This window comes from Spermophilus citellus (genome assembly GCF_964194105.1).
Source record: "Spermophilus citellus genome assembly, chromosome: 17".
NCBI lineage: Eukaryota > Metazoa > Chordata > Mammalia > Rodentia > Sciuridae > Spermophilus > Spermophilus citellus.
In genome coordinates, this window is record NC_138199.1 from 67,395,232 (window position 1) to 67,416,968 (window position 21,737).

Here is a 21,737-nt window from a genome sequence, read left to right on the forward strand (position 1 = left end):
TGAGAAATGGGTCTTTAATCTCTTTAAACTTAAGTTTCCTTCACTGGAAAATAAGAGAATTAAATGAAATCAGGTATTTTATGGATTTAATCTGGCAACTGGGCCAACAATGGATTGTTGGTGTTCTTTTATTTAAAGCAGAAAATGCTGTCATGTTTTGGGAAATCTGGTTACTAATGCCCAATTGTAACAATTCCCTTTTCATCATACACTCTTCTTTTGAAATTGTTCATCTGCCTGCATTTTGTAAACCTCTCCTCAATTTCATTCAAATGCTATATGAATAAAAGGCCACAGCCTTTTTTTTATGGAAGGGAATAAAGACCTGACTTTTTAATCCTTCCTCGTTACATTTTTTTAACCATATATATTGCTTTCCTCTGGCTCTTTGTAGATTTTCATTATCTTTTAAAATATAGTGACCGTATTTGCTTTGATATCATGATCTATCACTTTATTACCAAAAAAGGAAAAAATACCCATTGTAGACCAAACCAGCAATTCATCTTTTCTACTTCTAAGTTCAGTATATTAAATACTTCTGCAGAAAATAATAATAAATTTGGTAAATATAAGCAATATTAAAAATGTATAGTGTTTCTATTCAACAGCATCTTTCTTCTAAAGACTATTTGGCATGAACCAATCATGACTTCTATATGTTTTGTCTGACGTTGAGAATAACACCAGAACATGTAATGGGCAAATTCAAGACTCACACTATTGCTTTCTAACTCCATTGCCCCGCTTTCTCCCCTAGGGTCTGATACATCAGCTGGCTAAAGATATGAAAAAGTTTTATTGCTCACTCCCTATTCACAGCTTGGTGACCAGGCTTGCAGCTTCTGTCCTTTAGAACATGCTGTTCCTCAGAATTCTACCAACAGCTCTCTCATATCCAGTGTCAGTCTTCCTAAGCACACATGAAGCACTTTAAATACAGTTCTTTCTTTAATTGTCATGACCCACGAGAGGTAAATATAATCACCAGTGTTTCACAGAAAAGAAGACTGAGGTTTCAAGAGTTGAAGTAACTAGTTCACGGTGTAGCTACTGAATGATGAGACAACCTGTGACTTCGCCTACAAGGCCTGTGTTCTTCCCACTCTGCCCTACTGCCTCCACTAAGGAAAGTGTGGTGCTCAAAACCAGATCAGCTTTCTTTTCTCAGTGTATTCAAAGTGACAAGTACTCATTGTGGGGTGAGAGGGAATCACCACTATTGACACAGTATCTGGAATAGAGATTTCATTGTGCATCAGAAACCTCAATTCTGATATATTTGGGTTCACCCAGACATGATAACTACGGACTGAGGGTCATCAAGAGCCCTGAGTATTAGCAGATTATCTATAGGACCAGGCTTTCTTTTAATTAAAAAAATAATTTTTCAGCTACCAAGCCAATAGGTCCATCACTTCCATTCATGCCCATTCATGTAGAACATGCTAAGTCTAAACACGATGCTTTACAGGTCTAGGGAGTCCAGCCAGCTGAGCTCTTCTGCCCATGCTGCAAAGTGGACTGTAGTCATGCAATTTACCAGAATGCCGACTCTCGAAGTCCCATCATTGTCATCAGCGACTTTATGAATTGCCTCTCCTGTGCAACGTTGATTGAGACGTAATATATAAATGAAGAAAAAGAAATAATGCAGAAGAAAATGAAAAAATCAGTTGCAATTCCTCCTTGGGCAATAAAAGGTAGTATCTCCATGTTTAATCCAGTAACTGACATCAGCTTGTCCATCACGGAATGATTCACTGCAACCTAAAGCAAGGTATCAATGGACAAACCGTTAACACCAATCTAATTACGGCATCATGATTTTTCTCTTAATCACAAGGACGTGTACATTTCACATTTAAATATATAGACTATAAATACCTTTCATAATGGATACCTTGTAGTTCCTGGAGTTTCTGGGTTTCATCTTGACTCCTTAGGATATCTCTAGTTACCATCCTCACTGGACAAAATTCTACTTTTGTTTTAATCTGAGCTAAAATGACACTTTCTTAGGAAATCTTCTCTGATGGATTTTTTTTTTCTTTTTGAGTCTGACATTCTTTTTTTTATTGATTGTTCAAAACATTACATAGCTCATGATATATCATCTTTCATACATTTGACTCAATTGGGTTTTGAACTCCCATTTTTACCCCAAATACAGATTGCAGAATCACATCTGTTACACACTCACATTTTTACATAATGGCATATTAGTGACTGTTGTATTCTGCTACCATTCCTATCTCCTACTATCCCCGCTCCCCTCTTCTCTGATGGATTTTAAGAGTATCTCTTACTTCAGTGATTGCCTCGTACAATATTTAAGATCTCATGATAGAGGAAATATTGGGGAATGGTACTGTACAAATAATATCATGAGCATATATGAATATGTAGCAATGAATCTCACTATTACTATACAACTCTAAGGAGGAAACCTGTGAAGGGGGGAGTTTAAAAAGAAATTACAAGATAAAAGAAAAAATGCCATAATAAAACCTAAACTTTTATTATGCTTATGCATCCATATTTCCAACTCCCTCATTACCAGGCTCTCTAGAAGAAGTGCCCATACCCCATTTCTTTTTCAATGCCTAGTAGTTGCACAATGGTTTGGATATAGAAGCTGCTTGGTATATTATGCTTAATTAATGAAGTGAATAAATGATAAGACAAGCCATGTCTCTACTCATTGGAATTTAATTCCTAATGCCACCAGTTCCCATGGACTTAGTACTCACTTCTATGATTGCAGCATTAATGGCAGCCTGGAACGCCACGAAGCCTTTCTCCCAGAACACTGAACTTTCACAGGTGATTTCATTGGCAATTCCTTGACAGTGAGCTGCAAGAAAAGCAGAGCACACTCATTATTATGGGATAGGACAGTCTTGGTTATAGGAAAAAATCAAAATTTCCAATGTTCCAAAATGCGTTCAGGAACCACAATCACACATATTGCATAGAAAAACTTCTCAATTGAGGGTTATGAAGCACACTTGAGGGGAACACACCAGAGTTGCCTTATTATTGACTTTAAGACAAGCTTTCAATGATTTTTCATTTAATATTTTGGATCGTTTGTGTTCAACATTGCTCTTCTCTGGTTTCTGGCAAAAAAAAAAAAAAATCAAGCAAACCAAAAACCACAAGCTTTTTAAAAAATGGGAATCATTGAACAAGAGCCTTTTCTTGAGGTTTGATTCAGGAGTAAAACATTGAAATAATTGAAAATATAAATTCTTACTGAAATAATGTAATTAATTATGTAGATTTTATTTAATAATCGAATCTTGTATGTTGAGAAAGTAAAGTTGCAGACTGTGGGCGTGGTTACTTCATTTCACTCCAGCTGGCACACACACTCCCTTGTGGTCAGTGACATAATCGCAAAAATGTTTTCTTTTTTCTACCAGGAAAGTTACCTGAATGGTCCTTGTGTTCTCTCATCTTAGGGATTCTATACCCCCAAGAAAATTTCAAATGATATGAGAACATATCATTGAAGATGACTCTCACCACGTCTACTGAATAATTTAAATCCAACTCATTCATGCTATTTTCATCAGGCCATCCAATGATTGTTCTTCCTGTTGGGCAACAAAAGGGAATCGTTAAGTAAGATTTCCACGTGGCCCTCATTTAATTGTCTTTAAGTTATGTTAGAGCTATTTCTTCCCTAAAGACAAGGCTTGGTCTAAGTAAGAGACACACTTCAAGGGAAAGTGGGGGATTCTAATGCTTTAGGTAAATCAGAAGTGTCATATGGCAAATATATGTACCTTTCCAAACAAAGTAGCCAATAATTTAATGCATAATGTATTTAGATAATAGCTCACCAAAGCATCCATTAAATTCATGCCTAGTCAGACCTAACAGCAAAGTATATACTATTTCCATTTGACAGTGGTGTCATTGGGGCCAAATTTCCAAAGACAGCATAAAGTTGTTAAAATTTAACAGTGTTTCTTTAAAGACTGTTTGTTCTAAAATACATAACATAAAAGGCGAGTACTGATCAAATCCAGGCCATTTTTTCTTTTTTTTATTAATATCTTTTTTATTCATTCTTTTGAGTTATACATAGCAGTAGAATGCATTTTGATGTATCATACATACAGTATAACTTCCCATTCTTTTTTTAAAATTTTATTTATTTAATTAGGCATATATGACAGCAGAATGCATTTAGATTCATTGTACACAATTGCAGTATAACTTTTCATTTCTCTTCCAAAATAATAACTTCCCATTCTGTGGTTGTACATGATGTGGAGTTACACTGGTCCTGTATTCATGTATGAACATTGGAAAATTACGTCCAATTTATTCTACTGTCTTTCCCATTCCCATTTCCCCTCCATTCCTCCCATTTCCCCATCCCAATCCCCCACACTGCCTACTATGAGTCAGCATCTGCATCTCAGAGAGAACATTAGGCCTTTGGTTTTAGGGGATTGGCTTATTTCACTTAGCAGGATAGCCTCCAGTTCCATCCATTTACCAGTAAATGCCATAATTTCATTCTTCTTTATGGCTGAGTAATATTCCATTGGGTATATGTACCACAGTTTCTTTAACCATTCATCTATTAATGGGCATCTAGTTTGGTTCCATAGTTTAGCTATTGCGAGTTGAGTTGAGCTGCTGTGAACATTGATGTGGCTGTATCACTATAGTATACTGATTTTAAGTCCTTTGAGGATATGCCAAGGAGTGGGATAACTTGGTCAAATCATGGTTCCATTCCAAGTTTTCTGAGGAATCTTCACACTGTTTTCCATAGTGGCCACACCAATTTGCAGTCCCACCAGCAATGTATGAGCATACCTTTTCCCCCACATTCTAGCCAGCCTTTATTGTTGCTTTCATTCTTGATGATTGCCATTCTGACTAGAGTGACATGAAATCTAAGTATAGTTTTAATTTGTATTTCTCTAATTGCTAGAGATGTTGAACATTTTTTCATATATTTGCTGACTGATTGTATTCCTTCTTCTATGAAGTGCCTGTTCAGTTCCTTTGCCCATTTATTGATTGGGTTATTTGAGGTTGTTGTTTTTTTTTTGTGTGTGTGTGTGTGTGTGTGTGGTGTTTTTTGAGTTCTTTATATATCCTCTTAATGCTCTATCTGAGGTTCAGGTGGCAAAAATTTTCTCCCATTCTGTAGGCTCTCTCTTCACATTCTTGATTGTTTTCTTTGCTAATAAATCTTTTTAGTTTGATACAATCCCATTTATTCACTCTTGATTTTACTTCTTGCACTTTAGCAGTCTTGTTAAGGAATTCAGTTCCTAAGGTGACATGACACAGATTTGGGCCTAATTTTTCTTCTAGTAGGTACAGGGTCTTAGTCTAATGCCTAGGTCCTTGATCTACTTTGAATTGAGTTTTGTGCAAGTGAGAGACAGGGGTCTAATTTCATTTTGTTACAAATTGATTTCCAATTTTCCTGGCACCATGTGGTGCTAATGTATGTTTTTTTCTAATGTATGTTTCTGGTGCCTTTATCTAGTATGAGATAACTGTATTTATGTGAGTTTATCTCTGTGTCTTCTATTCTCTACCATTGGTCTTCATGTCTGATTTGTTACTCTAGGTCTGTAGTATAATTTTAGGTCTGGTAAATGCCTCTTGCTTCACTTTTCTTGCTGAGGATTGCTTTGGCTATTCTGGGCCTCTTATTTTTCCAAATGAATTTCAAGACTATATTTTTCTATTTCTGTGAAGAATGTCATTGGAAACTTAATAGGAATTGCATTAAATCTGTATAGTGCTTTTGGTACTATGGCCATTTTGACAATATTAATTCTGCCTACCCAAGAGCATGGGAGATCTTTCCATCTTCTAAGGTTTTCTTCAATTTCTTTCTTTAGTGTTCTGAAGTTTGCATTGTAGAGGTCTTTTACCTCTTCTGTTAGTTTGATTCCCAAATATTTTATTTTCTTTAAGGCTCCTGTGAATGGGATAGTCTTCCTAATTTCTCTCTCAGTTGATTCATCACTGTTGTATAGAAACACAATTTATTTATGGGTGTTAATTTTATATCTTGCTATTTTGTTGAATCCAATTATGAGTTCTAGAATTTTTCTGGTGGAGCTTTTGGGTTTTCTAAATATAGAATCATGCATCAGCAAACAGGGATAGCTTGAATTCTTTTCTTCCTATTCATATCCCTTTAATTTCTTTCTTCTAATTGCTCTGGCTAGAGTTGCAAGGACTATGTTGAATAGAAGGGATGAAAAAGGATGTCTCTGTATTGTTCCAATTTTTAGAGGGAATACTTCCAATTTTTCTCAATTTAGAATGATGTTGGAAACCCAGGCCATTTAACTCACATAATTTTGTGGAATACATACTCTTGATAAAATTCAACATGTTTCTTTCTTCTTTATTTCCTCCAATCCAGCAGCTGGATCCAGAGGCTTAGTCAAACTCAGATCTATTTCTGTTTACCACACCTTGGGTGGTGGCATGTTGTTCTATCAGAAGCTCATAACTTCTGATTTTCTCTCTTGAGATATTGGCAGCTATTAATGGTCAGTGTCTAGATCCATGAATTCAGTGACGGTTTCAGATTGGTGATGTTCTTCTATCACTTCTTTTATTCAGTTATTACAAAACATATAAATAAGTACCTTTCTATTGTCTATTTGGTCTGTGTAATAGTACCATTCACACAGAATATAAGATGGTATTTTGTCTTATTTATAAATTTTCACCAAGAACTCATTCATTATCATCCTATAATGTGAAACAGGTGGATTTTCTTTTCATATCGTTCTGGAAGCATGGATTTAAATATCAATTTGATGAGTTTTGAATCATTTGCACTTGTTGAAATATAACTTTCCCTGAGTTGGCTGCTGAGTCTTTTTGACATAACCCATTAGTTTTGCGGGGGGGGGGGGGGGGCTTTCTAGCTATCTGGAATGAAAAGCTTTCCCACCCTGTAAATTTCCTGTCCAAGAACTCTGCATCCTTTTTCTTCCATACTGATATCCTGAGTTTCAGGGACTCAAGTTGAGAGAATTAGACTATTCCACAGTAGCTTAGTTAGTATATCCCACTTTGCATGTACAACAGCCTCAGAATAACATTCCAACACTGCACTACCAGTGTTGAGTACCAAGGTAGTTTTCGGTGCTGTTCTGAAATTGGCCATCTCTTCTCTCCAGTACGTGCCTGTTCACTTTTAAGGAGGCCTCCTCAGGCCCTTCTGATACCCATGGCTTCCCTTGCTCTTCTACTACTCCCAGAGAGATATATCATGCCAAACTTGTAGCTGTCAGAGCTTCTTCCTCCATCACTTATATTTTGGGGAACAAGGAAACACTTGGTTACCTAGTTTTGTTGTAAATATTGCCCATGCAGTTTTGGCATTGCAATCTAGTTTCTCAATTTTTATATATCTGAATAGGTAAAAAAAGTCAAGCTGTTACTCTCATCCAGCCTTTCCAGAATATTCTTTAAAAAAAACATACATTTAAATAACCCTGGACTTTTTTATTTTGAAATGTACTATAAAGGGTAATATCCGTTTAACATAGAATTTCCTAAATAGGACACCAGTTAACAGAGTAATAAAACCTCCTTATTAGTGGAAAGGAATATACATTAATGTTTTTAATAAACACCAGAAACTTCGACATTGAACACAGTCTGTCAAGAAAATGACAATACAAATTTATATATTCATACTTTGCAAAGAAGAAAATTATCATGAATTGCAAGAGAACATACCTTTCATGAATGGAGCTGAAGCCGCCTTGTTCATTATTTCTTGGGTAGTTTTGGATTCAGGTGCAAATGCAATAACATAATTAGAGTCATTAAATTTATCTACACGTCCCAGATCCAGATCCACTGCAGAGTTTTGCGGAGAGTCATTAATTTGATGTAAATTGGAAGAAAGGAGGTATGCAAATAGTATTAAAAGAAATGAGAAAAGCCATTCCTATGTAGCAATCAGAGAAAAAAAGAAGCAAATCAATATGTGTTCTACCACAAATCACAGAAAACACTTCTGTTGTGCAGTTTGCTCCCCATTTTTTTCTCTGTCCTTCTGTCTCTGACATTTTAAGTGTCTGGATTTTGCTTTCTTTAATCTATACATTTTGAAATACGCACATTGTCCATCAAGACAGAGTTGTGATATAAATTCCAGTGATGAGTGAGAATCTTAGTTTATCATTCCTTAAAGCAAGGTTGGATTCTTCATGAATGCCCAGTAGCTTATAGTCATGCTGAAAAAGGAAGGTGTCTTGGAATAGATAAGCACCTTCCTTCAACAGGAGCAAGATCCCCTTTTTATATTCCACTGCCTATATTGGCAAGAAGGTGGAAATATTTCTCCTAAAAAGCATTTTAAAATTCTTTCATCACTCTGACCAATTCTGGAAATGGAATTGCAATAGAATGCATTCAAAGCCCAGTAATAAGAACCCACTTTATGATTTTAGTTATAATTCTAAACACAAGGCATTGTCAAAGAGCTATGTGCCACATTTGTCACACCCAATATTAGCTATGTATGATCCATGTCTACATCTATTGTTTGTCTATATTTTGAATAAAACATCTATATAAAGTAAGAGCTCATGTTATATATTCATATTTATATAATTGTTGCTCCATGCAGATTTCTTTTTTCCATCCCAGAGATTGAATACACTCACTGCTGAGCTATATCTCCAGTCCTTTTTATTTTTTATTTACTTATTTATTTATATTAGTGAGACAGGGTCTTCCTAAGTTGCTAAGGCTGGCCTCAAACTTGCAATCTTCTTGTCTCAGCCTCCCTAGTCACTGAGATTGCAGAAGTATGCCTGGCCCTATGCAGAAATTTTTTATGCTTTCTTCACTGAGAATCCAAGTACTCAATACCTATTTTCTGAATGAATACATATATACATACACACACACACACACACACAATGTTCATAAGATCACTAATACACTGGGTCTTGAATATGGGTATTTTATGAGTAATTTAATCATATTTTCATGTTTTTCTGAGTTTATCAAATTTTCAACACATAGCATATGTAATCATTATAATTAAAATAAGTACCATTTTGATAGAAGTAGAAGATAAAAATGTCATTTTCTTTTGCTGTTTGTCTATATTCCTATTATTTCAAAATAACATTGTATCCTAGTACAAAAGTTTAGAAGCACTATAGCAAATCTCTTTTCTTTTATTTGTCACATAATATTCACACATATTTATGAGATAAAACGTGATTTTTTTATTTATGTACATATTGGACCATGATCACCTCAGGATATTAACATGTCCATTACTTTATACTTCCATCTTTTCTTTATGGTTAATTCCTTTTTTTAAAACTGGTTTTTAAACTTTGGGTTAATTCTGAACTAATTTTTTTCTCTTTGAGTTTGACCCTGAACTTTTGCCTTAATGAGATTCAAATGAATTCAGATGTTAGGAATTATTTTTGCATTATAAAGATATGGTTTCATTTCTCATGGAGTTTCTGAATATGAGCTCTTTAAATCATCTCTAGTGAGACATATAATAATTGTATTTTAAATTTTATTTGGAAAAAAATCACAAAGTCCAGTATTTGGGAAAATAATCTAGCCTGTTTATTAGAGTATAAGTGGAATATTAAATAATGAATATGGGTTTGTGTTGCAGGAGAAAATATTTTTCCTCTTCTAAATATAAAAATATGTAGACTGAATCATACCAGTGAGGTCTCTCTTTTCATCCTCCATTTTTTAAGACAGTTTTTGCAGAGAAGAGCCCATATCTGCTGACCCATGCTTATACGTCTCTTGCTCATTTTGACCTATTTATTTTAAAAAGAGGAAGTAAAGGAAGTAAATGTAAAGTTTTGAAATAGAAAACATTGTGCAATCAAATTTTTTAAAAAAGAGAGTATAACAGCTGTTTCCAATTGCATGCCTAAAGAAGTGTTTCAAGATTTAAAAAAAAAAATACGGATGCTTAAACTCAGTATTGAAAGAATAAAAGTGAAAACAACTATTAGATACTATTTACTCTTCTTTGGACTGATGAAAATTAGAGAGCTGATAGTGTAAGGACTGCTGTCCCCACAACATGCTGATGGGGTAGAATGACCTGGTCAGTTAGATGATTACTTACAAATCTATTACTGCTTAGCAGTATCCTACCATCAACAAATTCTGATCCTACGTATTTATCTCAAGGAAATTCTTTATGGGCACAGGAGGAGACCTGCACAAAGATTCTCATCATAATGTAGAGTATTATGGTATGGGTATTATAAAACAAAGGTTGATAAATACTATCCAAACAGTACTATGCAGAAAATGGAAGTAATGAATTGATATCTACCCATCAACATGAGAAATCTTTAAAACTTTGTGACAATACAAAAACAAGAGAAAAGAAATGGTTGAGAGTTATACCACAATATTGTTTGTACAAATTCACACTATGTGCAATATACATTTTCCAAATAATCCAGGAATTTATGGATCATTATCAAATATAATAGGAGGGTTTCTTTGGGTAGTGGGAAGTAAGAATGGAGTTAGGTACGAAATGGGAGACAGAAGTTAAAGGAAATAAATATCCCAAACAAGGCCTTTGTGTATCACATACTGAAGAGCATAATTACCCTTTTCTTGATTTTGCATAATTAAAATCTGAATATATCTCAAGACAACCAGCAGAAAAATACAAGCTCCACAGCATCAATATCAAAGGCAAGTAGATAGAAATGTGGTGGATATTTTAGAGAATTAGGGCTGGATTTGCCAGGAAGTAGATGAGCTCCCTCTAATGATGCCATCAAGAGGCTACAACAGCTGGAAAGCTTGACTAGTACCAAACTGCAGTATTCTCAGTTAAGAGATCCTGTGGCAAGCTTGGTGTCTAAAAGTAGTAAACATATTGCCCAAGTGACTGATCTTCTTCTTCCTGCAAATTAATACATGTGCAAGGAAATATTTACGAATAAAAACAACTGCATCATCTAACTGTAGCAAGAGTAGCTGTTTCTGATTAAGACTTATTTTTTCCACTACACATCTTGATGTAAATATCAGGATATAAAAAAACCACTCACCATCATGCACAAAACATCAAGTTCACTTAAATTGCTCTGAATAGGAAAATTGCATAATATAGAAATAATAAATTGGCTGTAACAAGTCAGTAATCTCCCAGTCAGAATTCTTATTATTCACATTTGCACAGTAAATGTGATAAAAAATTCTTATACATGTAGTATCTTAAACAAGCTCAACAAAATTATTTCCCTAAGTTTTCTTGATGAAAATATTCTCAAATCAGTTAAAAACAATGCAAAATCCAGAAAGTCTCATATCCTCTAACATTTAACCTTCCTCTGGCAGTGAAACTGAAAACCCACAAAAAAAGACTAATTCAAATAACTTTAGAAATAGCTCTGACTTGCAACGAAGCAACATAAAGTTATATTCCTTTCAATTTATCCATTAGGCATTTTTATTATATGTGCTACTTGTCCAAATGTGCTTTAGTCATAGGGCAAAATGGAAAATCTCAGTTCCCTAACCGTTTAGTTAGCCACACAATATAAAATACTCAGATGATTTGAAAAATGATTTACGGCATTTAATGATTTCCTCCCAAAGGCTTGGCATCTCTCTTTCTAGTCTTACTTTCTATTTCTAAATACAAAAGAATCACAATTTAGAGGTTTACTTACTCTCAGGAAAGCCGAAGCAAAGATCTAGAAACACAGTTCATCCCCGGGTCTCTGTGTCCTGGAGAATTCACATTCCTTTGGGTCACTACTACATCGTGGGTTTAATTTCATGTTTAATTGTAAACTGTTCCGTTTTAGACAGAGTTCCGAAGAGGATTATGGTCTCCATGCAGCCAGACTGCCAAAAGCTCTATGCTCACACAGTGACTCCTGTACTGTTTTCCATTTCTTTGTCTCCATCTAGTTCCTCTGCAGGGAATTCACAGTTGCAAATGGTTGGCTGAGTTTGCAAACATTAGGAACTATAAGCAAAGGAGAATCTAGCTTTTCTCATTCTCCCCCACCCCCTCTCTTTCTCTCTCTCTCTCTTTCTTTTCCATATTGGGCCCTAATGGGAGAGTTAACCCTCAACACAATCTTTAGAATAATGATCAACAAAACATTCAGACAAGGCAGAGCATAGCAAACTGGAAAGGAATTTATTTTTAATGACAAGTATAAATACACAAATTGGGTCAGAAATTGCAAAACCTTCCACAGATTCTTAAAAAATGAATCTAGAAACTTGGAGACGAAATTGTTTATTTTTTTTTTCCAGGCAGCAAAGTAAATGCTGAATTTTCATCTGCATCTCAGTTGCATTGCATCTTCAATGGGATAAAAAGCTGTAGAATCTTTGGAGCAATGCTATATAACAAAGTATATGTATTCCTAAAGCCTACAGACTTGTTATTTCTGTAAGAGGCCTCAGGAAACAAGCTATGTCCCTATTGGCAACCACTGGCTTTTAGTATATCCTGTTTCCAGCAATGTTAGAAAAACATTTATACAATTGATAGCTGCCATTCTTTTTTGAGCATCTTCTGTGAGCAGAAGACAAGGCTATCCCAAAAATTCATGGAGTTTGTCTGGTCAAAAAGGAAGATGAAAAAGGACCATTATCTTTTTGCTTATACCCAGCGTCTGTTAAATTCTTGTATGCTAAAATTACTTCCTGAGCACACAGCCGAAGGGGAAATGTAAATTCATACAGTTCTTAAAAACACTCTCATCTGTGCCCCATTACCTATCATCCATCCTTTCAATATTTGTTCAATTATATTTACTCACTGTTAATTATATGAGATTCAGAAATTTCTCAGCAAGCAAATCTGTGGAAGCATATTAAACTCATCAATCCATGATACAACAATAAACAACCTTTGATTGTTTCTGTACAATGACTATTTCTGTAGAGATAAAAACTATCTCATATAATAACATTGTTAACATTTTGTGTTCAGAGAATATAATTTAGGAAATTTCATGTTTCCTAGAAGAATTTTGTGTCTAAGTTAAAGGATATAAATTCTGGCCCTTGCTGCTTTCTGTTCTGAGCTCTACCTGTTTCTTCAATGTGTTCCCTTCTTCCTATGTAAGCACCTAATTGTGTACTCTCCCTGGCACTATAACAAGGCAGGCTCACCTTTGCTAATCTTCTCTTCAACATTTTCTAGTTTACCTCATATGTAATTACTCTTTTAAATAAGCTTTAGAGTTGGTTTAGTAATTGAAATAAATCTTAGGGCTGGAGATACAGTTTAGTGGTATAACATTTGTTCAGCATAAGGAAAGTACTGGATTAGATTTCCAGCACTAAAAGGGAGGAGGAGGAGGGGGAAGAAGGAGGGAGAAGAGGAGGAAAAAGAAAGAAGGAGGAGGAGGAGGAGGAGGGGGTGGAGGGGAGGAGGAGGAAGAAGAAAGAAGAGGAGGAGGAGGGGGAGGAGGAGGAAGAAAGAAGAGGACAAGGAGGGGGAGTAGGAGGGGGGAGCAGGAGGGGGAGGAGGAAGAAGAAGAAGAGAAAGCGGCCAGGGAAGGTAGGCATAGGCCTATAACCTCAGTGACTCAGTGATGGGCATGTGAGAATCACAAGTTCAAGATCAGCCTTAGCAACTTAGAAAGGACCTAAACGACCTAGGGAGGCCCTGTTTCTAAATAAAAGACAAAAAGGACTAAAGGACTGGGGAATGTAGCTCAATGAAATGCTCCTGGATTCAAACCTGAGGACCAAAACCAACCAAACAAAAAACTCATAAAATTCGAAAAATAGAATGCCACTGATTTTTTTCACATGATGTATTTATTTCACAAGTATTTCTAGCATCTACTATGTATAAGAAAAACTTAAATGCTTAAATATATATATATATATATATATATATATATATATATATATATGCATTATATGTATGTGTACACACACACACACACACACACACACACACACACACACACACACAAGTTTTCTTTAGTGCTGTGGATCAAACTCAGAGCCCCACACATGCTAGGCAAATATCCTACCACTGAGCTAAACCCCTACCCTCACACTTAAATAGTAATACATTTGATCCACATAGTAGCCCCATGAGGTAGATACTATTATAACTTACCCTGCTTTCTAAATGGGAAGAGTGTGGTCTTAGAGTTTAAATAACACTGCAATTCACACAAATAACAAGGAGCAGAACTTAGGCTAAAGCCAGATCATTTCCAGAATCTAGAGCTTGTTATGAATGCTATACTTGTGGTCTTATTTGTGTGTCTCTGTTCACTGGATTATTCTCACTTATGTACACACATTTTACAGTTTTTGTGGTACTTTGCAGAAATATTTTCCACTGCCAGAAGCCTTATAAATTTCATGTGATGTTCTTTGTAGCATGTTAAAACATTCCTTTTGGGATCCTTATATATAAATATTCATTCCATTGGAATCCTTATATATAAATATGCATTCCTTTGGGATCCTGCATATGTATGCTCATTGTATATGCAGAGGAGTACTTGTCACCCTGGGACCTGTGTTCTTCTCAACACTGTGGTACAAGAGCTGGAAAACTTGATTTGCCAAGGAAGAAGAGTGAAGCAGTCCAGCTTCCTGATAGATGCTAAGAAAAATCTGCTTATTTCCCAGGGGCTTTTACATTCTTGTTTTTCATTCTTTCTCAGACCCAGCTGCACTCCCTGCCTGTGAGTTTAGTCAGGTACCCTCCCAAAATTTCTCTTTTTCCTTAAGGATGTCATCAATAAATCCAATTTGTCCTGTTTATGCATCTATCCCTTGAAACATCTTTATTCTGTTATAGTTGAAGCTTCGTCCCAGGGTTTCATAAACTGACTTCCAGACCACTCACGTATAATCGAATCAAGCTTTTATTGAAGCACACTAGTGGCGACTGACCAGAACATAAAGCTGTTCCCCTGATCAACCCCGAACAATTGCAAGGGCTCTCTTTATAAGCACAATTTCCCGCAAAAGGGATGTTTGGGAATCTAGCCAATGCAAGCAAGCCAGGTTACAGAAGCGGGAGAGTGTAGTCAAGCGGTGGGAAGCCTAACCAATCACAGTTAGCCCAGTCACCCCAGTCACAGAAACAGGGCCCCGTTACCCTAGTTACAGAAACAATGCCCCATTAGGTAGTTCAGCTTTCTTAAAAGTTTCTATAGCAAAAGGAAAAGAACATCTTGCCCCAGTCATGACCCTTTGTACTTGGCATAGTTGTTTTACAGAATGGAATCACAAAACAAAATGGAGTCACATTTGCTTCTACTATCACAATTCCAACCCTCCACTTCTACCTGCCTTTGCATTTCTCAGGTACATTTTGAAAAATCTCTATCACTTGCCTATGAGATGCAACTCAAAACAGTGTAACTGTATTTTTCTTTTGATTCGGTCTCCAATTTTTTTGCTTTCCACAGAGAGAAGGTAAGTCCTAAAGATGATGAATCCATTTCCTCCTGACATTTCAAAAGCTTTTCAAGTTTTCCTGTGGTTTTCCATTTCTCCATTTCTTCACTGAGCCTGTTTTCTCTGTTCCTTATTTTAGGTTCCTCTTTATCCCGTCTCTTGCCTGGAAAGTTCTGGATCTATATTTTGGTCAACTGGTGATTACTTTTAACTGTTAATAAGCATGTTTGAACCCATATTACTCTAGCAATGTAGAAAACCATTGTATGACAGGCAACTTTCTCTTCAGTCTTTCAGTTCCTCGTAGGATAAGTGTTTAGCAGATCTAACTTGAAACCTTAGCTCTGCTCCTCGCCAACTGTGCAAGGCTGGGCTGGGCAAGGGGCTACCCTGGGACTCTGAGTTTGCTCATCTGAGAGACCCAGATCATACAATGGTATCCAGCAAGACTACAATGGTATCCAAACAGCATTCTTTTTAGAATTTTAAAAACTTACGATTTGAGGGATGGTGGAAGACAGAGATAAAAAGGTAGAGAGAGCTTATGCAATAAATGCTAGCTGGACATTGTAGGTATTTTTAAATTTTAATAATGTAATTGTTAAAAATATGCCACCTTGACAACATACATTTTAGATTTCTTGTGATATCAAGCATATTTTAAAATAATTTTTCACCATGTATATTTTTAGACTATAATAAACTTATTTTCTACACACACACACACACACACACACACTCACTCATATACTTGAGATGAGGTTTCACTATGCTGCCCAGGCTGGCCCTGAACTTTTGGGCTAAGGTGATCTCGTCTCAGCCTCCCAAGTAACAGGAACCACAGGTTCTCACCACCACACCCAGCTTTCCACCAACATGTTTTTGACGAGAATACATCTGTCCATTTTCTCTCTCTCTCTCTCTCTCTCTCTCTCTCTCTCTCTCTCTCTCTCCATATATATATATATATATATATATATATATATATATATTTCAATTGTTCCAGGTTTTTTTTTAATTTTTGATCCTGACTGAAAATGTCTTGTATTATTCACTTTCAAAATAACATGTGTTTGCCCTGTCTCACATCTACTTCTGCTGATAAGAATGCTTATATAACTTTGGCATTCATTAATTTGAGGAATTTTCTTTTTTTACTAGAACATTAACCACAAGTGTATGAAATTTCACAGTAGTGTGCTTACATTGTGTGTGTGTTTGTGTGTGTGTTTCTTGTTCTTTTTTTGGATGTGTGTGTGTGTGTGTGTGTGTGTGTGTGTGTGTGTGTATGTGGGTGTTGCCCTGCATGGTACATTGTGGTTACTTGCAATCAAAGAACTTGAATCTTTTTATCAAGTTTTGGGAAATTTTCAGTCAATACTTTTGTCAAATATCACTCCCTCCTACTTTATGTTGTTCTTAGAAGTTTACTGGATGTTTGAAATATGCCAAATCTCCACTGTTTGCCTATCTGTCATTTGAAATGTAAAAGCAATACTTTCTCACACCATATAGGGTCACCCTGACATAAAATTTTTATTAAATTACTTTCATTGCTGCCTCGACAGTGCCTTGCTTACCTTGAGAATACAAAGAACTTTTTATCCCCTGGTCTTGCTCCTCTCTCCACCCTCCTGGCCCTGTCTCCTTCTCCAGATCCAACATGACTGTTTTCAGTGAATGTACCACGGTCTTACTTACATCTCTTTGCTCTCCTAGAATTAAGCCCTACCCTCCGCTGGCCTTTCCCTGGTGACACATCCCTCTGCCTAGCTCCTACATGTCCTTTGAATTTTAGCTCTGAAATCTCCCTGCCTGTCTCATTCCACATGGATCACATACTGCTCCCAGGTGCTTCCACAGTATTCCATGCCTGTGCTTTTGCAGAATGCACCTCACTTTGTTTTAAACTAACGATATTTTTTTCTCTCCCACTCCATACTGCAGACATCTGAATAATGAAGAACACTCACTGCTGTATTCCTCCCAGAGCTGGGACATGAAAGTTGCTCAAAACATAGGTCCCGAGTTTCAGATGAACAACATTGGGTATGAAATAAGGAAGGAAAAATAAAAAAGTATCATTTATTCTTCTCTAGAATCTTGATTATGAAAGAAAGTTTGGATTGTAGCCAAAATGAGTTGCTTTGGGCAAGGGAAGTTTCTTTGTTTTTCTTTTTAAATGAAATTTAGAAAGGGAAGTGAAAGGGAAAATGCTGAAAACAAAGGAGAAATCAAGTTACAGATGGAGAGTGGATAAGAAGGGAGTGGGTCAGAAGCAAGATGAAAGCATAACATTGAAAAGGAGAAGGCTATTTTGTTCTCGGTCATAAGAAGTAAAGGAAGTGCCAGTGAGAGCTGAGAGAATGTTTAAATACGACGATATAAAGCAAAAGTTTCAAACTTGGGAGTCAAGACATTTTTCTGTGAAGAAGGGAGCAAATGTTAAGAATAGACCAACAGGCCTGGGGATGTGGCTCAAGCGGTAGCGCGCTCCCCTGGCATGTGTGCAGCCCGGGTTCGATCCTCAGCACCACATACCAACAAAGATGTTGTGTCCGCCGAAAACTAAAAAATAAATATTAAAAAATTCTCTCTCTCTCTCTCTCTCTCTCTCTCTCTCTCTCTCTCTCTCTCTCTCTCTCTTAAAAAAAAGAAATAGACCAACAGGTGTACTGAACAGAGTCTTAGGATTCTAGAAATAGGCATCAACGAGAATGGAAGATTACCTTAGTCATGTGAGGAACTGTGGGTCCTGCTCAAAGTCCTGCTGTGCAGGTAGTGCTACTGAAATTTAAGAAAATTTGTAAAATTTTTCCCTAAGTTAATAGCTCAAAACTACATTTCAAAAATTTTCAATCATTACTTGAAATCAGCAATGGATCAATAAATACATTAAGGGATATGAAACTGATAAATAATGAGACATAAAAACTTCATCAAAAATACTTAAAATGAGTACGGAAAGAAAACATAGTTATCAAACAAGCTGAGTTACTTAAATTCAACTCACCAACATTAACACAAATGGTAATGCTAAATAACATATAAACTGACACATCCATTTTTAAATTTCATAATAGGTTTGCTATTTATTTCATTATTTTTACCAATGGTAATTTGCTCAGTGCACAAATATAATTTAATATTTTTATTAATATTCTAAAGGTTGAATTTATAAAAATCCTTATGTTTACATATAATAATCTCTTACTCTTGCCTTATGTAATCTTAGCTTTTAAGACTGGGGCTCCCTGAACATCACCATCAATCATGATTACATGTCATCACAGACTATAGGTGAGTTATTAAAGCCACACACAGTTCATTGTGTTTGGTAGAACTCAATTTTGCTGACATTGAATTTCTTCTCCTCTTTTGCTGGAGTTTGATGTGTAAAAGTAATGCCATTCCCTGAGCAGAAAGCCTAAATGGAAACTCTGGAAAATCTCAGCTCTTTCCCTCTTCTAGACGAGGAAATCCAGGCCTTGCTCCACAATACTTTTGTCCTTTAATCCTTCCTATTACATATTTGCTTTTCAGATGTTTGATTGAATTTATGTTAAATTTTGTGACTTCTCTTTTCCTTCACAGAAATAATTTTTTGACTGTTAACATAAGTGCAGGTGCTCAGTTATTTTTTTAAACATTCAATGGGAACTGCAAACTAAAATGTATAATTTCATCATCTAAAAGGATTGTTTATACTGAGATTCTATCACACTCCATTCAGAATGACAATTATCAAGAATACAAGCAACAATAAAAGTTGGTAAGGATGTGGGTAAAAAGATACACTCATACATTGCTGGTGGGACTCCAGATTGTTGCAACCAGTATGGAAAGCAGTATGGAGATTCTTCAGAAAACTTGGAATGAAACCACCATTTGACCCAGCTGTCCCACTCCTTGATTTATACCCAAAGGTCTTAAAATCAGCATATTACAGTGAAACGGCCACATCAATGTTCATAGCAGCTCAATTCACAATAGCCAAACTATGGAACCAACCTAAGTGGCCTTGAACAGATGAATGGATAAATAAACTGTGGTATATATACACAATGAAATTATGGCACTTGCCTGTAAATGGATAGAACTGGAGACTATCATACTAAGTGAAATAAGCCAATCCCCCAAAACAAAAGACTGAATGTTTTCTCTCATATGCAGATGCTAATTTACAATGTAGGTGGGTGAACAGAGGTATTTTGGACTAGACAAAGAGGAGTGAAGGGAGGGGAGGGGGCTTAAGGGTAGGAAAGGTAGTAGAATGAATTGGGCATTATTATCCTATGTGCATATATGATTATATTATCTTTGTAACTCTTCAACGTGCACAGCCAGACAAATGAGAAGTTATACTCCTTTTTGTATGATGTGTGAAAATGCGTTCTTCTGTCATGTATAACTAACTAGAACAAATAAAAAACCACTTTAAAAAATAAATAAAAATAAAAGGATTGTTTTCAATATATAATCCTTAATCTTGTGAACCCACATGATGAGTACTTTTTGCAAGTTTCCTAATTTACTTGGTATAAAACATAGAAAGTTGAAAAAGATACCTTAAATTTATTATTTGCACCTAAATAACACATGTTGTGATTTTAGAATAGAAAAATTTCTATGTATTGTCAGATTATGCTGATGTGAATGCTTTCTTCATAAAGATATGAATAAGATGGATAAGATATAACAGAGATTGAATTCAAAGGAAAAATGGAAAGTGCAGATGCCAGAAACAAGACAAGGAAACTAACGTAACTAAGCGTGATGGTGCACACCTGTATTCCCAGCTACTCAGGTAGCTGATGCAGGAGGATTGCAAGTTCAAGGCCAACCTAGGTATCTTAGGGAAGCCCTGTCTCAAAACAAAATAAAAAGGGCTAGGATATAGTTCAATGGATGAGAACCCCTGTGTTTAATCCCCAGTAGCACCAAAAGAAAAAGAAAAGAAAGGGAAAAGAAGATTGGTATTTTAAGCCTCTAAGTTTTGGGGTGGTATCAGAAAGGCTGATGAATATGCCATCTACATAATATTAAATATATTTATTATCATAAATAATTAGACATAATTCATTGTATAAATGTAAGAGAGACACAACTTTCCATAAAATAAATTGAGACAGCTTTTTAATGGATATCTCTGAAAGAACCACTAATAAGAAATCCTTCAAGAAGAAAGAAATAAAACCCAGAAGGAAACAGTTGGATGCTAGAGACTAATCAATATATTTATAAAGTAAATAAATATTTACTGCATGAAATAATAACAATGACTAATTTTTATCTGGATGAGTGTTGAGGACAGTGGCTATTTATGATATAAAAAAGCAATTATAGCAAGGAGAGACATGATCTGAGCTGAGTTCCCTAGAAAACATAGCTGAAGATGAGGAGAGAGATCCTAATTAACTTCAGAACAGCAGTATCCAATATGTAGACACTAGCCCAGGTGGGGATCTAAATTTAAATTTAAGTTAATTGAGAAGTCCTAATATTTAAAATTCAGTTTCTTCAGCTCTGACATGTAAACAGCTTGGAAGTTATCATTTCTTTCCTTACAAGGTAAAAAAAAAATCTAAGAAAACTGAAAATTGATGTTTCTCATACCAATCAGAGGCTGAGGCTTCAGGGCCAGTTATAACCAGAAATCATAAAAACTAACAAATGAGAAGAAATTTGGCCAAGATTAGCTTATCTGAGCAGAAGCCACTACAGCCATAAATTGTTAGGGAGGACAACTTAAGTGGTGATTTTGCTATCATGTACATTCCTGAAGTCAACAGTCTTAGGAGGCCAAGAGTGTTAGGGTGTGACTGGAGGAAGGCAAAAGCTATAGGCCTAGAAGATTCTACTCCTAGAGATCTGGCACCAAAGTAGAAAGAGGAGGGAAGAAATACTCTAACCTCTGTTTTCTTCTACCCTCCCATCTCTTCAGCTTCTTCTTAGATCAGCCAAACCCAACTGATATGAATGTATAAAGTACTAATAGCTCCTGAAGAAACAGCAAACTATATATCATTTATCATAGATTTGGAAATATAACTCCTCAGAGGTAATGATGGTACACTTTGAATTATCCCTTATTAGAAATGCTGGGAACCAGAGGGTTTGAAATTTCTTTTTTTTTGGTCAGATTTTTAAAATATTTGCAAATATATAAAATATATTGGAGATGAGACTCAAGTCTAAGAACAAAATTCACTTATGTTTTATATAAATCTTATGCACATATCTTGGAAGCAATTTTGTATAATATTTTTATTGTGCCTGAGATTTTG

At 35.7% G+C, this 21,737-nt stretch overlaps 1 protein-coding gene across 3 annotated transcripts in view; it reads right to left on the reverse strand.

Moving 5' to 3' along the window:
* The window catches only part of ABCA9 (ATP binding cassette subfamily A member 9), a 61,140-nt gene extending 49,078 nt beyond the window's left edge, over positions 1 to 12,062 (reverse strand). For 2 of the 3 annotated variants that reach the window (XM_081271923.1, XM_081271922.1), the window contains exons 1-6: positions 11,721 to 12,062; positions 9,729 to 9,830; positions 7,756 to 7,969; positions 3,438 to 3,602; positions 2,754 to 2,857; positions 1,544 to 1,770 (exon numbers count right to left, since the gene is read on the reverse strand). In XM_081271923.1, the coding sequence (XP_081128049.1) occupies positions 1,544 to 1,770; positions 2,754 to 2,857; positions 3,438 to 3,602; positions 7,756 to 7,969; positions 9,729 to 9,824 (806 nt within the window). In that variant the 5' untranslated portion in view covers positions 9,825 to 9,830; positions 11,721 to 12,062. Of the gene's footprint in view, positions 1 to 1,543; positions 1,771 to 2,753; positions 2,858 to 3,437; positions 3,603 to 7,755; positions 7,970 to 9,728; positions 9,831 to 11,720 lie in introns of those variants that run through there. The other variant, XM_081271924.1, reaches the window with a different exon arrangement.
* Positions 12,063 to 21,737: the final 9,675 nt, after the last annotated feature.